We start from the raw sequence: 27,673 nt of genomic DNA, 5'->3' as shown, positions 1-27,673 counted from the left end.
CGATGAAATAAAAATACGGGAGCAGAATCTTGCAATAATGAGAACATTTCTTGTTAAAATGTGATAAGATTTTCTCTTTAACAAGAAACTCTCATAACGACATACAAACACAGTTTTAATGAGAATCTTTCACTTAATATATTTAATCTCAATACGGTTAAACTGGATTCTTTTGTGGCGTTCTACATAGAATGAACGAGGTAGTTATCCCAGTTCTTGGTGTTTGACATTTAGGAGGTGCAGCAGCAGCGTATGGAGGAAAACCGCCAAACAGCAGAGCTTAAATCAACAAAATACACTCACTAGCGGTAAAATCCACCATTTCTGCCACAAACACAGCGTTGACAAGGCAACATACCAGTAGCTTTTCGTGCCGATAGGTTGCGTTTAAGTTAAAGTGGGGGACACCTTGATCAAAGACAAAAAGGCATCTTGTCCCTCTGTTCCTTAGTAACGACATTCAAACATGCTGCAAGACTTGACAGTTATAAACGCGTATTACATTCATGTTATTACATGACATTTTCTTAGTAAAATGTAGGGATGGGTACCTTTGACATTTGAATCGATTCGGTACGAATTCCCGGTACCTAGGAATCGATACCGGTACTTAACAGTACCGATTTGATACTTTTGAGTGTTTATTATTTTAATTCTCTTTTATAATTAAATATATATTTTTGTCAATATATAACAATATTTGATAAATATCACGATAAATAACATTCAACTGTTTGTATTTTAACATCGTCCGTGTAGTTTTATAAGCTGATAATTAAACTGAAGCAAACATCTTTACTGTGAACTAAATTTACTGTGTATCTTCATTCCTTTTGCCGTCTTTTTTCATTTGATTTTTCCTACTGGGAAGTTAGAATTTCCAAGGAGAAAGCGAACACACCATTAGCTGACAACAATGGAAGCTAACATATCAAGCTAACGTTATCTTAAACAGTTTATTTAACTGCTGGAGCAGATTTAAACGATGATGCCTCACACTTAGATTGTTGTCACTGGTTTCATCTTCACCCAATCACCCGTTGCATTTAGTAAAGTGAAGCCAAATTTAGAGCGCGTTTATGTTCTTCTAGTCGGAAATTCTGAGTTTCGAGGAGAAAGCGAACGCACCATTAGTGAAACAGAAGCTAACATATCAAGCTAACGTTATCTTAAACATTTTATTTGCCTACCGGAGCAGATTAAGATGAGGATGTCTCATTTAGATCGTTGTCGCTGGTTTCATCATCACCCAGTTACCCATCACATTTAGAGAAGTGGACCCAAGCTTTAGCGTGCGTTCTTTCTACCATGCTGCTCTGTTTACAACTGGCTCGCAGTGAGCGATAACATAACGCTCTTGCGCATGCGCAGCTGTCTTGGCAAGTTCTCGTTATGAAGGACGGGTACCGAAACGAGGCACCGTTTGAAATGACGTGAATCGGTGCTCGGTCGGTACTATGGAATTCGGTCTGTACCTTAAAAAGTACCGAATTCGGTACCCATCGCTAGAATTGTCGTTATGACAGTTTCTTGTTCAAAGTAGATTTATATCATGTTTATATCATTACTGCAATACTCCTCTGTTTTTTCCCTCACCGACGGTCATGGGCTTCCATAATTTTGACTGTGGCTGATTAGGCCTCACTGATGTGTTGCATTGATTATGAACATAATGGAAAAACAAACTTTACAATTTATTTTTTTTCATGAGTCAAAGTTGGAGTTAACACAGCTGCATGTAAAGCAAACAAATCACTTCCCACGTCAGACCAATTCAAAGTGATTTTTAAATTTTTACACATTTTCTCTAAATTTTGTTTCCCAAAAAGTTTCTAACCAGTGAAAATCTAGTGAGGTACAGGCTTTAGCTTTGTAGACTAAATATTTAAAAAGTGATTTTGTAGATTTATAAAACAAAGCTTTAACCTCAGTGGTGCTACATAGAACAGATACAGCACTATTAGTCAGACATTTTCAGCTGCTTTAGTGGGTTTCTGGTGTTTTGTCACAATAGTGTATGAATCTATTTCATGCATTGCTTACATTCATATTTAATGTGCCGCAATGACCCCCCAGAAATGAAACCATTTGGTAATGAGTGTCCTGTTGCATCAGATGGACTTCTACTCTGTGAGCTTGTAACCAAATCTGCTGTAGTTAGCAAAGATGTCAAACCAGCAGTGTTTTCCTAGATTTCCTGTATCAGACAGACTAATCCAAGTAAATACCCACAGATCCTTCTGTGTACATCAGGTGTTTCAACAGGTAGAAGGATTTACACCCACACACACACTTATTAACCCCACCACACCTCAATAAACCACACAATATTCAAAACTTTGGCCAGTCTTTAGATGTTTCTACTACTCTGATGCTTCTGTTCCATTTAGACTCAAGTCTGGAGGTTTTCTGTGTGCCTCCCGTCTCTGCAGGGGTTTCTTGTTGTTGGGGCGTTTTTATTATTTTTTATAGCAGCTAATGTCTGATGCTAATGAACAGGCCAAGGAGCTGCCCACATACAAGGACAACGACTTCATCAATGATGGGCAGAAGATTCACATCGATGGGGAGAACAAAAAAATGTTTCTGGAGAAACTGAGGAAAGATGTGGAGGTGAGTATTAGAAAATGGGAGTTTTATGTGGATGTGCTCTCGGTTGTCACACCACCTCTCTCCCTTCCTTCAGTTCCTGGCTCAGCTGAAGCTCATGGATTACAGCCTGCTGGTGGGGATCCACGACGTGGAGCGGGCCGAGCAGGAAGAGGTGGAGAGTGAGGACAACGAGGTGGAGGAGGAGGGTGAAAGCGACGGAGGAGGAATCGGAACACCGCCCGACAGTCCCAGCAACACCCTGGACAGCAACAAGCCTCTGTGCCCCGGAGAGTTTGATCCATCCATCGATGTCTACGCCATCAAAAGCAACGAAGGTGAGTGGTTTTCTCCACAGAAACCCAGGGTGGCTAGCTCCCCCTGGTGGATCCTGTTTGCATCACATATGGCAAAATAGGCTCCTTTTTCCACTTTGTGTTGCTTTTCACTTCCAATGATCCTCTCAGAGTGTTTGTTTCCAACTACAGGTGCTCCCAGGAAGGAGGTGTACTTCATGGCTATTATAGACATCCTGCAGCATTATGACGCCAAGAAGAAAGCTGCCCACGCCGCCAAAACTGTCAAACACGGGGTAGGTTGCTGAACACGGGTCCTGTAAGTGCAAAGAATATTTTACACTAAAACTTAAAGAGCAAATTGCAGGTTAGACTGCCATGAACCAATGTTTAGAGAAACATAATAGAAACTCATTTTAAACATTTTTTACACAAACAAATTATTTAGGCTTTTAGTCATTTTTGTGAGAATGGTTTATTTTGCCAAATCAAGTGATGTCACCTGAGGAAGTCCTGTTTGCTTAATCCAGAGAAAAATCTGGACTCTAATGCGGCTCTGACACAGAGGAAACTAAATGTTTATAATTCTGCTTCTGATGGACCAAAACCACAAAGTTATGAGTTTGCTGCACGCCCCAGAGAGCAGAGACAAACCAGAGGGATTGTGGAGAACAGCAGGTGTCTGAGTTAACCATGTTAGCTTAAACTCGTGCGCTAACATCACAATATTTTACAGATTACTATCGTGTACCAGATAATTAAAATTGTATCGATCAGTCAATATTAATACTGATGAGCGTCTGTGAGCGGTCTCATACTCGTTAATATTTGCTCACGTAACGTAGTTTAGTGCTTAGAGAGAGGGATTGAGTGATCTGGTTCTGGAGCTCATGCGGGCTTCTGTGAGCTGGATCCAACCCAGAACCCACCGAGCCAGTCCAGCTGGTATTTTTAAAAGCTGCGCATCCTCTCCTGGTAGTCCAGACGGCAGTTCTGATCCGGTTCCAGCTCAGAAACCAGCTGGCCCGCTGAGCTGCGCGTCTGTTCTGGTGATCGGAGCTCCAGAAATCCACATTTAGCTTTTTAAACCCCGCCACGGGTATCTGGAGCCCAGCGCGGACCTCCTTGACCCGGTACCGACTGATGTGGGCTACAGAAGTCCGTCTTTTCAGCTGCACAAAACCCCCTCAGACACTGAGATAGAGGCGTTGTTTCCCTTATCTGGAAACCCGGGGACGCGATGGCCAGACAGGCTGGAGTCGGTACAGCCTTCACCCACTATAGTTTATCCAGTGGCGGCGCCAGGGGGCGCTATGGCTACCCTTGGATTAGTCATAGCACCCCCAAGTAAATATTAGATTATAATTTTTACAATTTAATTTTAATTTAACGTGTGGATGTGATACTATTTAACATACAAAACAAAATTAATCAGTTAATTATCATATAGATAGTAAAAACTTAAACAGGAAATTGATGTTAACCTTTGACCTCATTTTCCACCTTCGAACGAGTGAAAGGTAGAGCTAGTGGTAAAATGGATCATTTTTGTTGCCCAAATTTCCACGAGTTCAGTCAGAAACGAATGAATCTTTGGAAGTGATCTCAGACCCACAAAAACCTACGGATCTGGATGAAGAGAGTCAACCCTCAACCGCTGCAGCAGTCCAGGGTTTTGCTGCTGGAAATGCTAACACTAACGTTAGCTAACCTTGCAACACCATAGGTGGTTTTCTGTGTGGCTGTATGTGTTTATGATTTCATGGAAAAGTCAGCGATTGTTCATATGTTTATGATGTATATTAATGATTGTTTCAGGTGTTGCTGAGGTTTTGTGCACGCATGTGTATCTGCTAGTGTTGAAGGTGTTTTAGAGAATAGGTACGCATGACCACTTCCTTCATAGCACCTGCAGAAAAACATTTCTGGAGCTGCCACTGAGTTCATCAACATGAACACAATCCTACTCTAGTAAACACACACTGACTGGATCACATGACCTCTCTACCCTAAAACTAGCCAATCTCCACACTGAGCTGAGGCAGCGCCGAGCTTCCGACTCCCGTTGGTTACGTCAGAGTTCACATTTAGAAAAAAGCTTAGCTGAGAAAGGTCTCTTTTTACTAGAAAACTCTCCTGTTATGTATTTTAAAATGAAATTTCCACAATAAGCTTTTTAAATAGTATTTTGACAGCATTTTATATGAATTAGAAAAAAATTACCTGCAATTTGCTTTTTAAATTCTTATAGTGAATCTGCTGATTCTAACCTTCAGAGTGGCCCACGAGTCGGTGTGTTCTGCAGATGTAAAGTTGGTTTTCTGAAGGTAAAATGTGACTCCTGCTGCTGCTAACCCCTGGTGAATGTTTGTGTGCACTGCAGGCCGGAGCAGAGATCTCCACGGTGAACCCAGAGCAATACTCCAAGAGATTTTATGACTTCATCACCACTATCCTGTCATAGCCTCCAGGAGCAGCAAAGGGAGAAAATAGGAGGCCTCTCTTTTTTTTTTGGCTCTCCTTCCTTCGGTGGGGTGCAGCATGCTGCAGCTTAACAAAACCCAGTTTGTTTACATTTAAACCTCCTCTGTTAAAAGCGAGTGTCCTAGTCTTCATGTTGTTTTTATTGTTATTTTTCCATCACCTGCATGTTTTTATCCTGATTGTGACGTTCAGTGGGAGGGCGGGATTTTTGTCCAGAGGAAAGTTCCTCATGAGGAAGCAGTCTTCCAGTAGGCCAAAAACCAAACCCATTCCGCTTTGAGCTTCTCCTCCATCTCGTTTACTTGCGTTCAAAGCTTCTGGGTCATTCTGTCGCCGCTCTTCTCGTTATGTATCGTTTGTTTACACCTCGTTGGGTCTGTCTCGTTTGTGATTTGGAACGCTAAAGGGAAGGGAGTGGTAAAAAGAGATGGATTTGAGTTCACGGCCTTGGTGGTAAGCACTCTGAAAGTGTGTGTGTTCCCAGCGGTCACACAGCTCAACAGCACCTTATGAGTAAAAGCAAAACAGTCGCACTTTCGCTTTGTGGTTTGGATCCATTATTCTGTTACACGCGCTAGAGCCTGACCTCAAATCCCGCCTTCACTTCTTAAATGGATCTCAGCAGGGCTTTTCTAAGTGTTCTGTTCCTTTGTGGTGTTGTAGGAGTGGTTTTTAAATTTCCTTAAGGGCCAGCCATCAGTGAGTTCACACAGAAGGACGTTTACCTCCAACATCGTACCAGCACACACCCAGCGACGACCAAGGGTGTGTGTGTGTCAGTGTTCGCCAGTTGTAAACAGGAAGGAGGGAGGCTGGTTTAATTCATTAACACCAAACACTTCGGGCTCTAACTGTGTTTGTGACTTTGGTATTCACTTGTGTTATTTTACATTTTTTAAAATTATTTTCAGGTGTTTGAATTTGGTGATTTTATGACTTGTTTGTTTTTCTTTTTTGTATATTTTGCACAGGAGGAAAGTACCCAGATGTTACGATAATGACCCCAATTAGTTGATACCGTCTTAAGGGAAATGCAATATACGTGTGTGTGAGAAGTGTGTGTGTGTGACGTGTGTTTCACCTTTAACCGATTAAGAAGAAGCAGGTCAAGTCGTCCTTTCTCTAAACTTATTTCTTACATGCAAAAAGCTTCTGTCACATAATATTTACATTTATATTTTTACATTGAGTCTCAGTCTCGTGGTATTTAAAGAAAAATGACAAAAAAAAGGAAATTGAGCTATTAATGGTGCTGTGGTAACGAAGAATGATTTTTACAACATAGCTGTTCAAAGGTGTAAAATATAAAAGATGCATGTGAGCGGACCCAGGTTCCTTTCCTGTCTCCACTATGTGTTTGTGGTCTACGTGCCCCGCCCTCTCACTTTAACCACAGGTGTGTGTTTCAGTGGTAAATAGTCATGCTTTAAATAACTGTTTTTCATTATATACACTGTGCAAGATGTGTGCCTTTATACTCCAAATTATTTAATTTTATATTTTGTAATCTTTTTTTAAACAAATGTAAAGTTTTTTTAATGTTAGGGCGTTTACGTTTTTGTTTTCTCAGCACTTCAGTGTTCGTTCAATAAAACCCTTCCATGATTGTTTTCTAACCAACAAACATTAGTTTACCTAATTAGGTGTGTGTGTGTGTGCGCGCGTGTGTGTGTTGTACTCCTTGCTTTGTTTTTGGCATCCTTTGAAACAAACCTGCTGTCACCATAAACTTTGCCAGAAGCGGCGGTCTAGACTTCTTCCATGAGCTTAAGAACATTGTTTGGTATTGTGTGTCTTTGTTTAAAGTAAATGTCCATTTTTTTTCTTCCTCCTCCTTTGTGGTAAAACGGAGTGAGCTGTGCAGTGCTTGTATGTGGGTTAGGGTTAGAGGGTGGAGCATCCTCTGCAGGTGTGGGAGGGCTTTGTTTTTAATTGAAGCTTTGCGGATAAAATATCCCAAATGGATTCAAACTGTGTTGAATGAGCACATGGAAAATCTTATTTCCACCTGCAGAGTCTGATGCTTTCACCTGGGCATTGTTCAAAACACGGTGTGTGCGCGCGCATCAGTTTGACAGCTGGGTGTTCTTCAGTGGCAGAGAGGTGAAAAATGAAATAACTGTTTATTGTACTCCACATTTAATGATAATACCAGTGCACTGCATTCACTCCAACCTGTTTAATTAAAGCACTTGTTCTGCTTAACTGTACTTTGACTCATTCTTCATATTTACATAGAAATAGAAAGTAGCGCCGTCGTTCTGTATACTATGTTTACACATTAAACTTACTAATTTTTTAAAAAATTAAGAACGCATTGTCGTTTCTCCCTCATAATGAAGCGTTTTAATAAATTAAAATTGTAACGAAGAATAAAATGCTAAAACGTCTGGCGGAAGGATATGGCAGACAAAGCAGCTAGGTTATGATAATGTTCAACAGCTCGCGCCACCGGTAGGCTTTAACTGCTTACTGGGTAAAACAGCTGCAAATTTTTTACAATCGTTTGAATATATGTTTATATTGCTTTATTAGAACATAATGCCTTCTACAAAAACGTAACCCATTAGGTGTATTTATTTAGCTTTTAAGGTTGGTTTTTAGCTCATCTACGAGTTAATATTTCATACTTAAGACTATTTTGTTTATTTTTGCTAACTTTTCGTTTACGTTCATTTCTGCCCTTTACCTCCTTGTAGACATGCAAATAGTCAAGTTTGGACATTATTAAAATAAAACACGGCTAAAGTTAATAAATGCTGCGTCATTAATGTAAGTGATGGAAGTGTATCCTTCCGCCAGATGCGAATCTTGTTCTCGGATCGAATAGAACGAGGTTTATTACTGAAAAGAACAAATTTAAACTCAATATTGGTTTAACAGTTTGTTTAAAACTGGATTTATATTTTACACAAACGGAAAAAATAGCCTTAAAAATGTTTTGTATTTTTACTGAGAGGTTAATAGCTGCGGCAGCTGCAGACACGCCGATCTCCGCGCTCTCCCCTACGAAGGGGCCGAAGCTTCTTCCCCTGCCCGAGTACAATGTGGAGAGCGAGCAGACAATAAACAAAGAGCCACTCGCCATGTTTAAGCTGCAGCTGCTACACGCACGCTCACAGCGGAGCTGCAGTGCGCAGCGGCCGCCAGAGGGCAGACCGAGCGCTGCAGAGCCGGAGACTTTAATATTTTCTAAACACTGAAAACGCCTCAAAGCAGGTAACCGAATGGAAAACGATCTAATTTTAAAGATTTGGCCACAATTCATCCGAACAGCCAAGTTATACATGAAAGTGAGCAGAATCAATACCCCCTGCTGCTTTGACAATGAACTTGACCTTTGACCTTTTGTATAGTGGGGGGGGGGCTACATTAGGAAGTAGCTAATTACTACAAATAGCAACATTGTATGTAAATGTTTTCATGTGTCAATGCCTTTTAAATCTACTGTGGATTATCAGAAATGCAGATGACATCCATTTAGATTTAAACAGCTTTTATTTTGAAAATTAACAAGTTTTAAGACACTGGATTTATTACTATTACTATTATATTTAATGGATAGAGTGCACTGAAGAGTAGAGTTGTCCAGGTCGGTGGGTGTGTATGGCCTGTGAGTAACCACTGCTAGTCCCATTAAGTTCTGAGATTTAGCACATTTAAATGACCAGACTTCTCTAAAAGCAGCCCTCACCTTCAGGGAAGCAGCTGGTGATGGTGTTGATGTGCTTCTGCAGCTCAGAGTCAGGCTCCGCCTCCCTCTCCAGTCCTCCACTGGTCAAACACCCGACGGGCCTTGCTGTCGTGAGGCAGCACCTTGTGGAACCAGGAGAGGTTTAACACAGATCTAAGCACACATCGATCATCATGTTTGACTCACCTTGCTGAGCTGGCAGAGGACGTGTTTGAGGATGCTGGTGCGAGCGTCGTAGAGAAGTGGCTCCAGGCTCTGCGGGGAGGTGGACTTCTGCAGGATCCCCTTCAGGACCTTCTTACTCTGAAAGGCATCATTACTCTCATTACTCCTTTCACTGCTTCCACTGATGCTTCGACTCCATCCTGTCTCTTACTTTGGCCTGCAGATCCATGAGCTGCCAGCATCCATGTAGAGCTCAAGGAGCCGGGGTAGCAAGTTGGCCGTTGCCACCGCCTTGGCATGCTCTGGGGTGTGAGAGCCTATCTGACCAATTGACCAGACTGTAGCTGCCTTCATGTGCTGCTCAGACTCCTCAGACAGACACAGAGCCAGCTGTGGCACCCCCTGCAGGACTGGAGACACTGCTCAGGCTGATCCACAGAGCCAAGAGTATCCAACAGGGAGGTGCGGCCATCTTAGAGAGGATGACAGCCATGGCGAGGGTCTCACTCACATATCCCAGCATCACGATCCCCGGCAGCCGCAGTTTTCCGTGGAATTACCACGGCTCCTAGCCCACCCCAGTTCAGTCACCTGGGAAAGCTGGAACCACACACACCTGTGTTACAGAGGCTGTGTATTTACAAAATTATCAATTTCTATAAGTTAATGGCGAGTACCTCCAGTGCGAGTTTCGCCACCTCCATCAACAGAGTGGCGACATCCTTCCTGACGTACTCGTCCGGATCTCTGAGGGAGAGCAGAGCAGCAGGGAAGACCTCAGCTTCCAGAACCATCTCAGACAGGCTCACGGAGTGTTTGCTGATGTGGCTGAGGGCCGGAAACGCCTGCCTCTGGAGACACACACAAACATTTTCACACATCAGATTTTAACACTGCATTAAAATTTAAAGTTGCAATTTTATTTAATGTAGCTGCAAAAATCTGCCTCAACTTAAAAAACAAAATTTGGGGATTAGACTTTATTCACAGGCAAAAATCTAAATTTTATGTTTCTTTATGAAACTTAACTGCATCATATCTGAAGATTTTTTTAATGTTTCAATCTTTTAAATCTAACTTATGTAAAATAAAAACTGTTAAAGGTTTGATTTTCTTAAATTTGGAGCTCCAATAATATGTTTCTGGCCACTGCAAGACAAAGTACTGCTGTTCTTTTCAGCTTCATCTGCTCAGAAAAGCAGGAAACAATTTTCAATGTCATTTATGTGCCTGGGATTTTTTCCAAATTGTTTTATTTGTATTGAACACTCATACATTTAATAGAAATGTTTTGGGAACTTGTCATTTGATCCCAACTCAAAGCCGTTTCCAGGAAGATAAATTTTCCACAGATATCACTGATCTTAATTTTAAGTAATGAAATCAAATCAATATTGTAAAAACAAATTAATTCTGTCAACTTTTGATTATTTTTTCCCATTAATTTCCTTTTCACAGATTATAAGTTTGAAGTCTGTACTACAACGCACACAGGGTCATTATTGCCCAAACAGGAGTCGTGGAAGTACATTAAATCAGATTTATTATAGCACAAGAAAAGTTAGAATGATGCAAAGAAAAACAAATCACCAGCCGCTAGCAGGCTACAACCCTGCAGTTGGAGACATCACAGCAGGGCCAGACCAAGCAGAACACATTTCTGAAGCCCATCTCCAACTGGTAGAACACAAAATGGAACCACCACACACTGATATGCATATCACACACTCACACACACACACACACACACACACCTCTCTCCCACACCGTCGCTGAGCTTGTCCCAAATTGCGTGCTGTGACGTCATCTCCTTAAGGATCTATAGGGCTGGGTAGCTGCGCCTTTTAATCCGGGACACAACCCAGAAACCACGGCAAAGCAGCAACCCTCGTGATTGATGAATGCTAGACCTCTCCCGCAATAAGTAAAAAATGAATAAATAAAAACATCAGAACGCCATAAAGACGCAAACATGCATGAGAGCAACAAAACAACAAACACACCGCCGACGCCGTGCTCAACTCTTCACTCCCAGAGAGCTGATGCTTCTTCAGGGTCTGCAAGCCCAACATTAAACATTAAAAACCGAATGATGAGAACCCGGAAACACCTGCACCTCCCCATTCAAACCCGCCTTCCTCACCGAGCCGACACAAAATGAACGACTCTCTCGTTTCAGCACGCAGAACAAACTTTTGTGCACTCTCATTGGCCCCGGAGTTAATCACCCAAACCCGCTGCAGCCGCGCCAACATTATGATACACCAGGGCCAGCAATCCACATCCGCGTTTACCTTTTAGCCCATACGTTCTGAATGAACCAACACTTTCTGAAGACATTTACATAATTTAGATCATGCAAAATAACGTTTTTAAAGAACAGTTTGAAAAGCTGCAGAGCAATCATTTCTGCACCTTCCAAAGGCTTTATTTCATAAAACAAAAACGCAACTGAACAGGATAAAAAAACAAACATTTGTGTCATACATTTGCTGTGGTTTTATATAGATAATGATTATTATTATAGAACTGCGGTTTTTTTCTGTGTGGTTTTCTCAGCTTATGTTTTGCTTACAATAGGAAGTCTGTTACTTTGTAATTTATTGTATTTAATCTCTCCTGTTATATTTATATACTTTATTGCAATAATATTATTTATTTTAATAAAGGAGGTTTAGTGAAAGGGAATTGCTTTTAAAACATGTGTTCTACAGATTTTTCCTTTAAAAAATTTAATTCTGCAGAAATCAATATTTGAAGTGAATAAAAGTGAATTAATTAAAAATGTTGTCAGATAAATAATAAAAACATGTTTTTAATCAGTTGAAGTCTCTTGAGTGACCTGATGAACACCCAGGAACAACATTTGTAAAACCCATCATGAGAAAACTTGCTTTTTTCCACTTACAGTTAAAATGACTTAAAGAGCAAGTCACCCCCAAATCACTTTTTTTTTTTTTTTTTTTTTTTTTTTTTTTTTTTTTTTGCTGATAAACTCTATAAAGCAGTGTCTAATCGTGCTACGGACACGTGTAGTCAATAATTTGGCAGTTCGGTGCATCTTGGTTATAAAATTCAAATTTTCTGCCTAAAACTGTCAGTGTTGCGCCGTCGTCAGGGAAAAATTCTGCACTGTATTTGAATTTAAATCTGCCACCACTATTGGCTAAGAGGTATGCTATTATGTCATCTGGTACATTATGATGTCACAATGCCATTGTGAGTCTGTGTGTGTATTTGCTAGCGGCTCTTCCCTCTCGGTCTGCCAAGCAACAGCATTTGTTGCATAAAAGTGGAAGACGTTTCCTGATTTAAGTAAAAGTATTAAAGTATGTATTTTAAAATACAACTCAATGTAAAACATACATTTATTCAACTAACATTTAGCTAAATCTTGAAGTATTTTTACTTGAGGTGCTTTTTAGAAAATGCAGTGGATTAGAAAGCACAGATGTTTCCTTTAAAATGTAAAGTAAGTAGGTCTCAAGACAATTGCTTATACAGAAAGTGTGTTCTTCAGGATAATATTCCATTACTGGATCCCATCCAGAGGGCACCTGACCCCTAAGGGGGGCCCAGCACCCTCCGATCTTCATGTTCCTTTATAGTGTCTTTTTAAAGATGTGAAATATGAGACAAAAGCTGACATAAATAATTCCGAAGGATGAGATGCGTACGGATTTGGAGCCCAGAGAGAGAACCAGCTGAGCCAGGATGCCCTCCAACACCACAGCCTCAGCCAGGCTCTCTGGTGTTGGTCGGCCAGCCCGATGAGAGCCAGAACTGCAGCCTGGATGCTGGTGACGTCATCAGCATCAGGGGACGCAGCAGGGTTATCACAGGAGAGAGGGGAGAGAAGAGATTATTATTATTATTATTATTATTATTATTGTTGTTGTTTTTATTGTTATTGTCATTATTATTATTATTGTTATTATTATTGTTGTTGTTGTTGTTGTTGTTGTTATTATTATTGTTGTTATTATTGTTATTATTATTATTTTAGTTTATCTGCATTTATGAGGATTTCTGTGTTTTGTGGTCTGCTAGCCAGAGCAGCAACACTGTTGCTTCTCAAAGCCTGTACAGATGATTGAGTTAAGGTGGCTCGTTTCTTCTGCAGGTGAACGGCTGGAGTCTCACCTGGGAGCATTTGCCGCGAGCTCATTGTGATCCTGGTTTAAAAATAAAAATGAGACAAATTTAAAGTCGCTTTATCCACTCAAACTAATCTGTTCCGGGTTTCCAGGCAGTTTCTGAAGCGCATTCTTTAAAAAAAACGTCGAGTTGTTGGACGTTGCCATGACAACCTCCGGGAAGCAGAGCGTTTGCGAATCATCAACAAAGACTGTTTATTATAAAGAAGAGCGCTCGCTCTGGCTCAGTTTTCTCTGAGTTCATGGTTTTGCTGCTTTTGCTCAGAGTGAGACCGCCGATGCACATCTCTGCTCTGCATCTCTTTTGTTCCCAAGAAAAAAGTGGACGTGTCGCGCGCTCTGGTGACGTCTATATTAGCAGATTCAAATGAAAACAGAAGTGAGAAACTGAAATAGTTTGGCCGAAATAACAGGCGTGGGTGAGCGGAGCTGGAACTTTCCAGAAGATAACATTACTTTCTTGACTTTTATGCCCACTTCTACAACCACAGACTCACCAAGTCCTGCTGAAACAAGCATGGGCCAGAAACGTCGCTGACCTCTGACACCAAGTCATTTACTCGTGTGTGTCCATTTGTTTTATTTTTATTATTCATATTTTATTAAAACCATGTGAGACAAACAATATGGCTTTGTATGGGCTAAAGCAATTTTTTAAATGTAATTTATTCATTTGTTTATTTATTAATTAATTTTATAATTTTTAACTGGATGTGTAATTGACCGTCCATATTGTAAAATCGAGTGGGGGTTGCAGGGACAAAAATGTTGTCCTCCTCGTCAGAACCTTCCAGTAATCACAGAGTCCCAGGGTTTTAATCAACAACAACAACAACCTTTATTTATAACGTTAATATTAAAAACCACACAAGCCTAAAACCGACAACCCTCCCTTTAAAACCCGTGTTCAATTCAATTAAATTCAAAAATACTTTATTAATCCCAGAGGGGAATTGATTGCTGTAGTAGCTCAGAATAATAATAATAATCAAGTCGTCAAAGAGTTGTTGTATATTACAATGGCTGTTGGCAGGAAGGATCTCCAGTAGCGGTCAGTGTTACAGCCAAACTGAAGAAGCCTCTGACTGAAGACACTCTTCCGTTGTCGAACAGTCTTGTGAAGAGAATGCTCAGGGTTGTCCATCATTTTCTTGATTCTCTGGAGAATCCTTCTTTGCATGATCTCCTCCAGTGGTTCCACAGTCGTCCCCAGAACAGAACCAGCCTTTTTTATTAGGCTGTTGAGCCTTTTCAGGTCCCTGCTTCTGATGCTACTACCCCAACAGACGATGGCTGAAGAGATTACACTCTCAACAACAGACTTGTAGAAGATCTGCAGCATCTTGCTACAGACACTGAAGGACCTAAGCGTCCTCAAGAAGTGCAGTCTGCTGTGTCTTGTAAACGGCTTGGCTGTTCAGTCTGTTGTCCAGGTGAACTCCAAGGTATTTGTGTTCCTCAACCACCTCCACTTCTTCTCCCATGATGGAAACAGTGTTTAACTCCACCCTGTTTCTTCTGAAGTCTAAAAGCATCTCCTTTGTTTTGTTCAAGCAAGGTCAGATGATTGTTTCCACACCATGCCACAAAGCGCTCCACCAGCTCTCTGTACTCAGCTTCCTGTCCATCTCTGATACACCTGACAACTGCAGAGTCATCTGAGTATTTCTGTAGATGACAGGTCTCCGATTTGTACTGGAAGTCTGAGGTGTACAGGGTGAAAAGGAATGGAGAGAGTACAGTCCCCTGTGGTGCTCCAATGTGACTGATGGCCTGGTTTGATGTGCAGTTCTTCAACCTCACAAACTGTGGTCTGTTTGTCAGGTATATGTAACGAACAAACTGTGAAATTCACAGTAATTAACCGGCAGCAATTGACAAGTAAGTTTATTGTAAAAATAATTACAGTGTTGTAGCTGTAGAACAGAACACAGTAACTAACATTTACTGTATGTACTATTACAGTATTATTTATTTACTGTAAAATATAACACAGTAAATATCATGTACTGGTTTTTATATTACAGTATCATTGTTGTAACTGTAAAATTAAATAACAAGCCAACTGTGAAATTCACAGTAATTAACCGGCAGCAATTGACAAGTAAGTTATTGTAAAAAAAAATACAGTATTGTAGCTGTAGAACTGAACACTGTAATTAACACTTACTGTATGTGTTATGGCAGTGACTTACTGTAAAATTAAAGAGTAAATATTGTGTATCACTGTATATATTACAGTAACGTGATTGTAACTATGAAAATTAAATAACAAACACACTGTAAAATTCACAGTAATAAACCAGTAAGTTATTGTAAAAAAAAATACAGTATTGTAACTAAAGAACTGAACACAGTAACTAACAATTACTGTATGTTTTGTTATAGTATACATTATTTTAACTTCAAAATCTAACACAGTACATTTTATATATTACTGTTTATATTACAGTAATATTGGGATAACTGCAAAATTAATTGTAACTACACACAGTGCTTTACTGTTTATGTAAAAGTACTGTTATTGTAACCGTACTTCAAAACACTGCATGAATTTCCCTTTTTACAGTAGGATTACTGCAATTATAAATTAACTAATTTTGCTACCATGTTTCACTGTAAAATAAATTTAATTTTTCAATTGCTGCGCTTGTGATTACACCATTGGTGTTTTAACTATAAATGAAAAAACAGTAAATTCCAAGTTTAGTATTTTTGGCTAAAAATAGTACTTTAACTGTATAGTAAAAATTGCATTACTGTCTTTTAAAGTTAAAATATTGCAGGTGTTCTTTTGATTTATGTTATGCTGTATCTTACTAAATAAATTAGGACAACAAAAGTTACATTTGCCCATTTATTTCTATAACAATGGATATAAATATCCACAGATAACATTGGCAAAAAAGTATAATCATCATTAAGTTCTTAGAACATGTTGTACACACATTACAATATAACTAGCCATAGCCATATATATAAAAACAGGCAATAACATGTCAACATTTTTGTATACATGCTGTGAACATTTACATTTGTGTATTCAAAGAACACAAAAACTACTTAAAACAATGGATAGAAGTATCCAGATAAATAATGATACATGATCACCATCGTGTTTCTAGAACATGTTGTGAACATATTGCAATATTACGAACCTCATTAACCTTAAAACAGTCAAAACAGTGGCATTGACATGTCAACAAAAAAACACTATTTTTCCATATAACGCAATGTAAAAAAAATGTGTACTCTAGGTACAGACTTCTTGCCTCTTAGGGTCCCTCACCCAGTCCATCAGTTCTGTAGGGCTGCTCCACAGCAACATCCTGAAAATAAAACAATCACAATAAAAAACTCAGCTAATTAAGACAGATGAAGAGGGAATGTGAAGTCAATGGAAGTCAAGGAGCGCAACACAAATGAATATTCCACGTATCCCAGCCATCTGTGGTCCAGACATGGACATTTTCTTGGACCAAATGATTACATTTAAGGGAAGGTCAACCCTGAAGCTGTTCAAGCCAAAAAATATATCTGACAAATATGGTTAAAAAGCATTTGTGTTTAGTGTGGCCAGTATAAAAATTAAAAAATAAGTGTGTTTGTGTGTGTGTGTGTGTGTGCACATAGCTTTTGGATGGATTCTTACTTTCTTATTGTTCATAATGCCCTAGGTTTGTGTTCCATTGATGCATTTGTGTGTACATCTTACATCTTCTGTTGGCTGTTCCTGGTTCAGTTTGCTGATTCAGACAGCTTGTTTGTGAAAAGTTACATTCTGAGAGAGAGAGAGATTGGGCCTTACAGCCATTTTAAACTGCTAATATTTCATTAGTTTGTTGTTGAATGTTACTATTTTAATATACTGCACAACTACATAGTCAGGTAACAGCAAAAAAAAAAAAAAGAAGAGTTCACTGACCTGAATGGATATAGCAAATTGAACTGAATTGCAATAATCGGTTCTAAATCTTGAGAATCTTAATCAAATCGACTCTTGAAATTTGAATCGATAGCCAACTCTATTCGGCACCCATCCTTAATCCCTGTGTGAAAATAAAAATCTTTTCCCCAAGAATTTCTCCTTGCATGGTTCATTTAATTTAAGGTTCATCTTGACCTGGAATGCTGTTCAACAAATTATTGACAATAAACGATATTATTGTCGACATTATCAAGACCAAAATAACCACTAATGTAATGTAAAAAGCCGTAGCATTTGGCTTTGCAATAAGGTTCGCCATTCTCCTCACGAGGCTCACTTGTGGCTCCGCTTCCTCCCAGAGACACAAAGATCCTCAATGTCTCTGACAGGATGCTTCACTCCCTTCATTTTGTCCTGCTAAGTCACTAATGCGCCCAGGTGCAAACGCCTATGTTAAAACAAGAAAATATTTAAGTAAAATAAAATACCACAATGGTGTGCGCCACAGGGAAACAAAGATGAGGCTTCTTTATAACACTATAAACGTGTTTATAACAACCGTTGTGACGTACACTCGACCAGATACAAAATTAAACAATAAGTAGGAAGAATATAAATTTCTCTTCCATCAAACATCTATGCACTGTGCTTCCATTTAAAATATCCATGATTGGGCTTCTTTTTTGTTCGCAATTCAATCGGTGCATGATTATGTTCAGGGTATCTGCAGGTTTAAGGGAGCCAAATTTAAGACTTTAAGACCTTTTTTAAGGCCACTTTGACCAAATTTAAGCTATTTTTAAAATTAAATTTAAGCTATTATTTCCAGCTATTGCTTGGAACCGGTGCTAACCACGTCGCGAACGTGGGATTAGCCATCCAGTTACCATTAAACTTGCACTTCCCCATGGCGCAAGCTCCCACTAGCTTAACCAGCTAATGTGCTCATCTAAAAATAGCCCCCTTTCACAACCAGCTGAATGTGTACGGTTCCGCTTACGCCAATATCATACACAAAAAATGCTGAACACCAACTAGAAATTCACGAACATTTTTATAGAAATAAAATAATCTTGTTTATTGGGTCTTTGGTAATTTAAGACCTTTGGAAACTGTATTTAAGGATTATTTGTCATTTTTAAGGATTTTCAAGGCCTTAAATTTGGAAAAGCAAATTTAAGACTTTTTAAGGACCCGCGGATACCCTGTATGTTGCTCAGAGACACATCTGCGAATGTATCGTCTATCGTCAGTTATTGGACTGACAATTGGAGGTTGGAAAAATTATACAAATCGCCCAACCCCGTTACAAGTGTAGCATGCCATTAACTGTAGTGATGAGTGAAGATGAAGTTTCTTTGCATAAAGTAGCCAGGGGTGCCAAGGAATGTTGCACATTCCATTTCTCTGGCCAGCTTTTCCTCATTTCAGCGTTTTTCTTTGTTTTTGTAGTTCCAAATCCAAGACTATGATCTGTTACAAACGCACATAGCCTACAGCATGAGCCCTCTGGTCACATCCAAGCATTAGGTCATAGATTGTGAGAATAATTCTAATAATATAGCCAGTAGGGATGTGGATCTTACAACAACTCATGATTAAAGTCTATTCCAATTTTTGACAAAAACATCTGGCTTTTAACTTTTATTAGCTGATGATAAAGTATCTCTTACGCACAAGTTATTAAATTGTGCGCACGAGAAAATTACTGGTACGCACAATATTTTTGTTGCTCATGTCCCCTAATGGGCTCCATATGTTTAGGCTACTTTTGACAAATAAAGACCAAACCCATCTTCATAGATGTAGTGACCAGTATCAGAACCTCACCTTAAGCTAGCTGTTTTGCCAGTCAAATGCAGAGAAGGCGTTCATGAATGAAACGATGCGTGGATTTATATCCGTTGTCTTTCTCTTCACAGTTCTGCCAGTTTTTCTGCTCGTCTGGACCTTGGCTGTGCACTTGATGGAATATGGATTGATCCTGGCAAGGAACCTAATAGAAATGAAAATATAGGTTAATATAACTTATGGACAGTTTGGTGAGCACATCATCATAACAAAAGTCCTCTCAGAACAGATCAAAAAGCTTATAGAAATCAACTTGAAAGGATAAGAAATTTAAAGCTGCTATCTTTAATCTGCAAAATAAGTAATCTAACAGATTTTTTCATGCCTATTAACATTTTAACACAACATTCTTAGAAATATTTTGTGGAGATTAAAGAAAAACATAAATAATTAAGTGGTTCTTTTGTCTAAACTTCAGCCAAAAACATGGATTGGTCCAAAACCAATGATTAAACAATCCCACCCGACAAACAGACTTCTGCATGTACGTGGCTCCATGACTCATTATGCCTGTAGCACATTTTGCAGCAGAACATCACCGCACTTCCTCAGTGGGGCATGGCCTAGGACTGCTACTTGATGGGAGGGGTGAGAGTTCTGAGTGAGTAAGCTAGTTTATTTTGCAGATTACGAATAGCAGCTTTAGAGTCAAGGTGCAGCTAAAACATAGAAATGATTTCGGCGCCGATTGGATATTTAGACTTACAGCGTTTATTGTCCTGAATGAACATATTTGTATGAGCAAATGATTTTAGTTATTGTCCGACTGTTCTAATTTTAAATTACTATTCTTTCAGCACTATGAAGAGTTCTAAGATTTTTCTAAATATTTGTAAATAAACTTGAATTTAATTGTAGCTCAAAGTTAAGTTAGAATGTTATTAGCAATACCTCTGAACGAATTCCAGTGTTGTGACTGCTTCCACCTGATATTCTATGTTGAATACATAGAAACTGGCAAACAGGACAGCCAAGGCAGTTGTAAAATCCGGTATGGGATTACAACTCTGCCCTCTATGGATAGCATCCACTTGTTCGCAGACCACATAGTGTCTCCTGCAATAATCAAATATAAAACAACAATTGAATTACAAATAAGTAATGTCTGATACATAGTTCACATCAGACACAGAAGTGATGCTAAGCATCGTGGAACAAAGAGCGCTTCTATTCGGCGCCCTTGTTGACTTATGGTGTCGTTCACAGCAGCTGCGAAGCACTGGGAAGGCTCACGCCATGTGGCAATTGTTTTGGCGTGTGCTCTATTTTTTATGAAAGGGAGCTGCATCAGTTCTGACAGGAAGTCAAAGACAGAAGAGGCAGGCCATGAAATTTAACAAAATAAAGCTAGTTTTCAAACAAAACACAGATTGATAAATGCAATCATATTTGTTTATCTAAACAGACTAGAGATGAAAATTAAACACACCCATTCCCGCAGTGTAGGCTGAACTATGGGGAGGGGGAGAACCTGTTTTGCTTAGATAAACAAATACGTTTAATTCAAAGATAAATATATACAGTAGCATTGTTTCATACCAAAAACACCAAGTTATTTACGAACCCAATTTTAAAGGAATTGGTCTAATTACACAAGAGCTGAGCAGGACCGGCGCAGTTTCCGAAGATATAAAAATAGGTAGGGTGTGCGCACGCGCACACACAGAACAGCAAAGACACGCAGGGGTGTGTTTAAACAGGAAAAGAGCAGTAAATGGGGGCTAGTACCTGCTAAACATAGAGTTAAAAAAAGAAATGCAACAGCTGAGCAGAAGCGCTTGTTGATTGCGAAGGAAAACTTTGCGCCTGATGTGAACAGAGGAAAAGCAGGCAGCGCACGAATTTCGTGAGCGATCTGCTTCGCAAACCCTCTTTCCTGGCAAAGTGTTGCAGTGGCTGAGTGGGCAGGAGGTTGGCTGGGGATGATCATTGTCTCATCCCCAACCAACCAAGTCAGTGTTGGAATGTTCTCCCTGGGCACTGCAGTAATGACACTTCCTCACTAGTCTTAATGTCAACTTAAGATTTATTTTTCTCTATATCTGCTTTTACTAAATGACAGTTTTACCAAGTGCGATGAGCCTTGGGGTGCTTGGGAGGACGAACTGTTCCTCTGCATCGGCAGGAGTTGTTGTAACCTGATGAATTGAGATGAACAAAATGCACAATTAAACTTTTTACAAAAAAAATAAATAAAAACACAGTAAACTGTGTTTAACACAGCTTAACAGACTCCTTTTTAAGTTTTACAATTGGCAAATGTAGAAGACAGTCCCTGGTATATGCACTGAGGCTCAGAGAGAACAGGACAAAACGCAAAATGCAACTAGGGATGCTTTGATCACATTCTTTTGCTCTCGATCTAATACTCCAGCAAAGCATTAGAATAAGAAATAAAAAGGAAAAACACATGTAAGTTGTCTTTTAATTAGGCCCGGGCAGCAAAGCGCTGCAAAGGCCTCTTGGATTTCTAGTGTTTATTAAGGATTCGACCCACGGTAGGCGACATGCAGGAGCGGTCAGCGGCAAAAGATAGCAACGTGCTCTGTTCCAGTACTTATTGCAAATTTTCCATTGTTTCGATTGACCGTCAATTTGGAGGGAATTTAAAGCAGTTCGTGGTTAAAAGGCAGCAGTTATGAAATCTCGCAAGGTTTTGCTCAAGTTAAGTCAAAAAACAATCAATTTATTTGCTAGTTTTACAAATTCAAGCCAAGCAACTTTTTACCTCTTACCGCTTACCTCTGGCAGATTTTTTTTACTCAAAACTAGAAAATCTGGATCATAAAATGAGTGTTTTTACTTTTTTAGAAATCAGTTTTTGCAGTGCAGTCTTTTCCATATGTAGTTCATTATGCAATAAAGTGTGCACCCCTCAAATTTGCAGGTCAAAGCATGTCCTTGCGTTTGCTATGGACTCTGTACATATGCGTTTGAAGAGCAATTACTGTTGAAAAAGCAGAAGGACAATTTGCATATAGCCACAGTGAAATCTAATGTTAGCGACATTGCTGTGCATTTTAACATGTCGAATAAATGCGGGAGTTGACACAGTTTTGAATTTACAAACAGTACACGTGTAAGACATTTTGAACCAGAACGGCAGTTTACTCAAACTTTTCCTTCCTCAAATATCGGTGACTAGTCTTATGAGCAAGCAATGTTAGACTAAAAGTCAGTAAAGAGAAAGGGCACTTACATGCAATGCTCCACGCATCTACGTCGAGAAAACAGTCTTCGTTGTCCTGCAGCAGACTGGAGAACGTTGCGAATCCCTTTATTCCTGCAGCTGAAGTTCTTTCCTCCAGTTCTTTATCTTTCTTGCAGCTGTTCGGTTAGAACCGGTTAGAACACCGCCAAAGACTGCCGCGCAATTGTCGGCTGGACCAATGAGCGGCGCAGCGGCGTTCTTACGGCGCTGGCTACAGCTGGAACCGCTCACTGATGGTGATCACGTGAGCCAGGTGCTTTCCCGGGCATGAGCGCATGAATACTGGGACTCGAGATGAATTACCAGTAAAAATACACCATTTATAAATAACACAATAACTGCATGTTAGTCATCACCTACATCGCAAAATGCAGTTAATATCATTATCTATCCGATCTGACCGTTTTCCTGAATAGTTAATGAGTTGTTCTGTGGAAAGCAGAAGAAAAAGTAGTTCCTAGTAACTGGGTTTAATACAAAGACTGTAGAAAAAATGATAATTGGTACGGTATAATTCAGAAAACTAATTCTGAGACTTGGTGGAAGAAGTAAAATGCAATCAACTGAAATATAATTAAAATGTTAATAGGTTAAAATGCTGTGAATGATAGTTTAAAGTATTAATAATTTGTATTTCTGTACATATCTGTGTGGTGCCATTTAAAATCAAACATAATTTTTGCAGCAATTAAGATAAACTAGCAGAAGGTAAAAATAGGTGGTTCATTTTTCTAAGTAATATTTTCACCATGATTATTCATACATTTATAAATGTTAAAGTTTCCAACTAAATATTAATATTACAAGCCAAATATTTAATTTAGACTTAAAAGTTTATTTTACAAATTAAATAATTAGGTCACACCAACATATTTAGTTTGTAATCTGAATATTTAACTTGGAGCAAAACATTTACTTTACAAACTAGCTGCTATGACTCAATATCCACATTGTGGGACATAAGGATTATTCTATTCTATTCTACACAAATTTCAGCCTCATAGGTCAAATAGTTTTAATGTTATTCATTTTCCCACCATTTTCTAAATTCAAATTTCAAATAAATACATTTTGGCTGCCACGCAGCAACCTTTGACCCCAGACTCAGGTCAGATGATCCCCAGGGGTTGCTTTAGAATGATCTTATCGATCAATCAGTATTTAGAAAGCTCCTTACAGGCATGAAACATGCCACCAAAGTGCTGTACAATAAAAATAAAAACATATAAAACCAGTAAAAAAGTTTAGCAGACCCCTAGAGGTCCCATCATAACTTCACCGAGATATGCGGGTAAAGTCCGTTTGATAAGCAACATACTCAGATTTCATGTTTATATCTCAACGCGTGAGTTGTGTTGAGTTGTTAGACAAAAGCAGGCCAAAAGGCCACTCTGATTGCTGACCTCTGTGACTTTTGACACTTCCCAAGGTGCTGTGAGTCTAAAAATTTGCACAGTGTATGGCTCGAGCACCACAATCTAGACATTAACATTTCAGCTCCTTAGGTCAAAAAGTTTGGGAGTTATTCATTTTCCCTCCATTTTGTCATTTAAAATTTCAATCAACTGCTTTTTGGCCACTATGTAGCCACCTTTGACCCCACGGACTCAAAACTCGTGTCAGATGATCCCCAGGGGTCGCTTTACAATAATCTTATGGAATAATAACCCTTATCCTAGTGGTTAGTTTAATTGGCCATTTGAAATCCAGAAAATCAGAAGATCTCAAGCCTTTGGCCTTTCAGACCTTCTGGGTTAGAAAAAATGTATGGACACAACATAATTCTAAAAGTTGCTTGGGTTTGAAAATTAAATATGTTGTTCAGAGGCCCGAGACGAGCGTGTAGATGTGTGTTCGGTCCCAACCGGGCTCCTACTTCCTGAAAGGCGGGGCTTCTAACAACCACATTTCGGGTTCCAAGTGCCGCCATTTCCATAGGAATAAACCAAATTGTTTGAAACGTTGCCTGTTGGCTTGTGAAGAGGCCTCTATCAATTGGAGATGGGAATTGAAGCTCTTTTTGACAGGAGACTCTGCCAGGCGTTCCCAGCATACTCTTGCGATACGTTTGGGCCTGCCTGTCTGACTGGCATCCTCCCCCACCATCTGAGCCAACTCACCACCAGGTAGTGGTCAGTTGACAGCTCCGCCCATCTCTTCACCCGAGTGTCCAAGACATGTGGCTGCAGGTCAGATGAAACAACAACAAAGTCGATCATCGAGCTGAGGCCTAAGGTATCGTGGTGCCAAGAGCACATATGGACACCTTTATGTTTGAACATGGTGTTCATAATGGACAATCCATGACTGGCACAGAAGTCCAATAACAAAACACCACTCAAATTCAGATCGGGGGGGGGGCTTCCTCCCAACCACACCTCTCCAGGTCTCACTGTTGTTGCCCACGTGAGCATTAAAGTCCCCTAGCAGAATGAGGGAGTCACCGGAAGGAGCGCTCTCCAGCACCCCCTCCAAGGTCTCCAAAAAGGGTGGGTAGTCTGCAGTTTGGTGCATAAGCACAGACCACAGTCAGAACCTGTCCCTCCACACGTAGGCGGAGGGAGGCTACCCTCTCATTCACCGGGGTAAACTCCAACGTACAGGCACCAAGATGGGGGCAACTAGTATGCCCTGCATACCCCTGCTCGGCGCCTCTCAGTGGGAGCAACTCCAGAGTGGTAGAGTGTCCAACCCCTCTCAAGCAAACTGGTTCCAGAGCCAGAACCATGCGTTGAGGTGAGGCCGACTATATCTAGTTGGAATCTCTCAACCTCACACACCAGCTCAGGCTCCTTCCCCACCAGAGAGGCGTCATTCCATGTGCCAAGAGCCAGCTTCTGTAGCTGAGGATCAGACCACCAAGGTCCCCCACCCTCGACTACCACCTGTCACACACTGCACCTGACCCCTTTGGCCCCTCCCACGAGTGGTGAGCCCATGGGAAGGGGGACCCATGTTTCCTCTTCGGGCTGTGCCCGGCCGGGCTCGCCAATGTACCCCACCTCTAGGCCTGGCTCCAGAGGGGGGCCCCAGTGACCCACGTCCGAGCAAGGGAACACAGTTTCCATTGAAATTATTCATCATAAGAGGTCTTCAGGCTTCTCTTTCATCCCTCACCTAGAAACTGTTTGCCATGGATGACCCTACCAGAGGCATAAAGCCTCAGACAACTTAGCTCCTATATCATTGGGAGACTCAAACCCCTCCACCACCGTAAGGTGGCAGCCCAGGGAGAGGCTATACCCATTGGTTATATATGATGTTACTGCAAATCTTTACAGTAATGCACTGGTTGCTATAATTACTTAAAAATACATTGTACAATTAAAACAATTACTGTGAATTTTTACAGTATCATGTTGCTTGATGTGATTTCCCGAAGTACACGATATCACTCTGAAATTACCTTTGGTTGTAGTTTTACACAGTACGTGACAGTACGTTACTGTGACATTTTACAGCTGGTTGAGGTTTCTATAGTGCACAATATGTAACTGAATTTCAACAGTATACTGTAATGGTTACTGTGAGCTTTTAAAGTACTTTACATGTTATTACAACAATAAATAATATGTTGCTTTAAAATGGTAAATGGTAAATGGCCTGTATTTGATATAGCGCCTTCTAGAGTCCTGGAACCCCCCAAGGCGCTTTACAACACAATCAGTCATTCACCCATTCACACACACATTCACACACTGGTGGGGATGAGCCACAATGTAGCCACAGCTGCCCTGGGGCGCACTGACAGAGGCGAGGCTGCCGAGCACTGGCGCCACCGGTCCCTCCGACCACCACCAGCAGGCAATGTGGGTTAAGTGTCTTGCCCAAGGACACAACGACGGCGACAGACTGAGCGGGTCTCGAACCTGCGACCTTCCGATTGCGAGGCGAGCACTTAACTCCTGTGCCACCATCGCCCCCAATATATTATTGTGAATTTCTACAGTACTGTAATAGGTACTGCAATTCCCTATGGTACACATGTTACTGTTATATTATTATTGTGAATTTCTGCAGTATGTTTTTATCCAGTACACAATAAGTCATTGTGAAATTTCTCACCACTGTAAAATCTTGTTTTGTTTTTTACAGTAGTGATAATATTACTGTGACTTACTACAGTAGAACTTGGTATGCTGTGAATTTATAAAGTATTGCATGTATTACCATAATTTATGCAGTAATTTTACACTACTGTTAATTTTTGCATTTTTCCTTACAGTAGTAATTATATTACTGTGAATTACAACAGTAGAACTCGGTCTGCTGTGAATTTCTACAGTATTGCATTCATTACTATAACTTATGCAATTATTTCACACCACTGTAATTTCTTTCTCTGTTTTTTACAGTAGTGATGATATTACAGTGACTTACTACAGTAGAACTTGATCTGCTGTGAATTTATACAGTATTGTATTTATTACAATGATTTATACAATTATTTCACATCACTGTAAAGTCTTGTTTTGTTTTTTTACAGTAGTGATGATAGTACTGTGACTTACTACAGTAGAACTTGGTATGCTGTGAATTTTCAAAGTATTGCATGTATTACCATAATTTATGCAGTAATTTCACACTACTGTAATTTCTTTCTCTGTTTTTGACAGTAGTGAATATGTTACTGTGAATTACAACAGTAGAACTTGGTCTGCTGTGAATTTCTACAGTATTGCATTCATTACTATAACTTATGCAATTATTTCACACCACTGTAATTTCTTTCTCTGTTTTTTACAGTAGTGGTGATATTACAGTGACTTACTACAGTAGACCTTGATCTGCCGTGAATTTATACAGTATTGTATTTATTACAGTGATTTATACAATTATTTCCCATTACTGTAAAGTCCTGTTTTGTTTTTTACAGTAGTGATGATATTACTGTGACTTACTACAGTAGAACTTGGTATGCTGTGAATTTTTAAAGTATTGCATGTATTACCATAATTTATGCAGTATTTTCACTCTACTGTAAAATTTTGCTTTGTTTCTTACAGTAGTGATTATATTACTGTGACTTACTACAGTAGAACTTGGTCTGCTGTGAAGTTTTACAGTATAGCATTTATTACTGTGATTTATACAGTATTGCAACAGTTACTGTCAATTATACAGTATTTTACTTTAAATACATTCACAGTGAGTTACTTTACAGAAACAAAGTAAATTACTGTGTAATTCACAGTCATTTTTTACAGTCTTTAATCCAGGCGATCGTTGAGAGCCCCACCCGTGTCTTCAGGAGTTTCTGGCAAAGTACATCAGGCTGGATTGTGTTAAATGCACTGG

General features: G+C 39.8%; 2 protein-coding genes across 7 annotated transcripts in view; one reads left to right on the top strand and one right to left on the bottom strand.

Moving 5' to 3' along the window:
* pip4k2aa (phosphatidylinositol-5-phosphate 4-kinase, type II, alpha a) overlaps positions 1–7,579 on the top strand; it is a 37,549-nt gene extending 29,970 nt beyond the window's left edge. For all 6 annotated transcript variants that reach the window (XM_054751933.2, XM_015955364.3, XM_054751932.2 and 3 more), the window contains 4 exons: positions 2,500–2,613; positions 2,687–2,927; positions 3,078–3,181; positions 5,269–7,579. In XM_054751933.2, the coding sequence (XP_054607908.1) occupies positions 2,500–2,613; positions 2,687–2,927; positions 3,078–3,181; positions 5,269–5,349 (540 nt within the window). In that variant the 3' untranslated portion in view covers positions 5,350–7,579. The remainder of the gene's footprint in view (positions 1–2,499; positions 2,614–2,686; positions 2,928–3,077; positions 3,182–5,268) is intronic.
* A 1,344-nt stretch (positions 7,580–8,923) lies between these two features.
* spag6 (sperm associated antigen 6) lies at positions 8,924–17,721 on the bottom strand. Its single transcript, XM_070553441.1, is given in 15 exon segments — positions 8,924–9,012; positions 9,064–9,149; positions 9,151–9,185; positions 9,250–9,366; positions 9,440–9,456; positions 9,459–9,630; positions 9,698–9,785; positions 9,787–9,816; positions 9,818–9,828; positions 9,906–10,079; positions 11,232–11,285; positions 12,906–13,025; positions 13,316–13,403; positions 16,658–16,714; positions 17,651–17,721. Coding segments are annotated over 15 exon segments (1,209 nt in total).
* Positions 17,722–27,673: the final 9,952 nt, after the last annotated feature.

This window comes from Nothobranchius furzeri, chromosome 7, assembly GCF_043380555.1.
Source record: "Nothobranchius furzeri strain GRZ-AD chromosome 7, NfurGRZ-RIMD1, whole genome shotgun sequence".
Classification (NCBI taxonomy): Eukaryota; Metazoa; Chordata; class Actinopteri; order Cyprinodontiformes; family Nothobranchiidae; genus Nothobranchius; species Nothobranchius furzeri.
Note: the sequence above shows the minus strand (reverse complement) of the source record. Positions and strands in the feature narration are given on the sequence as shown.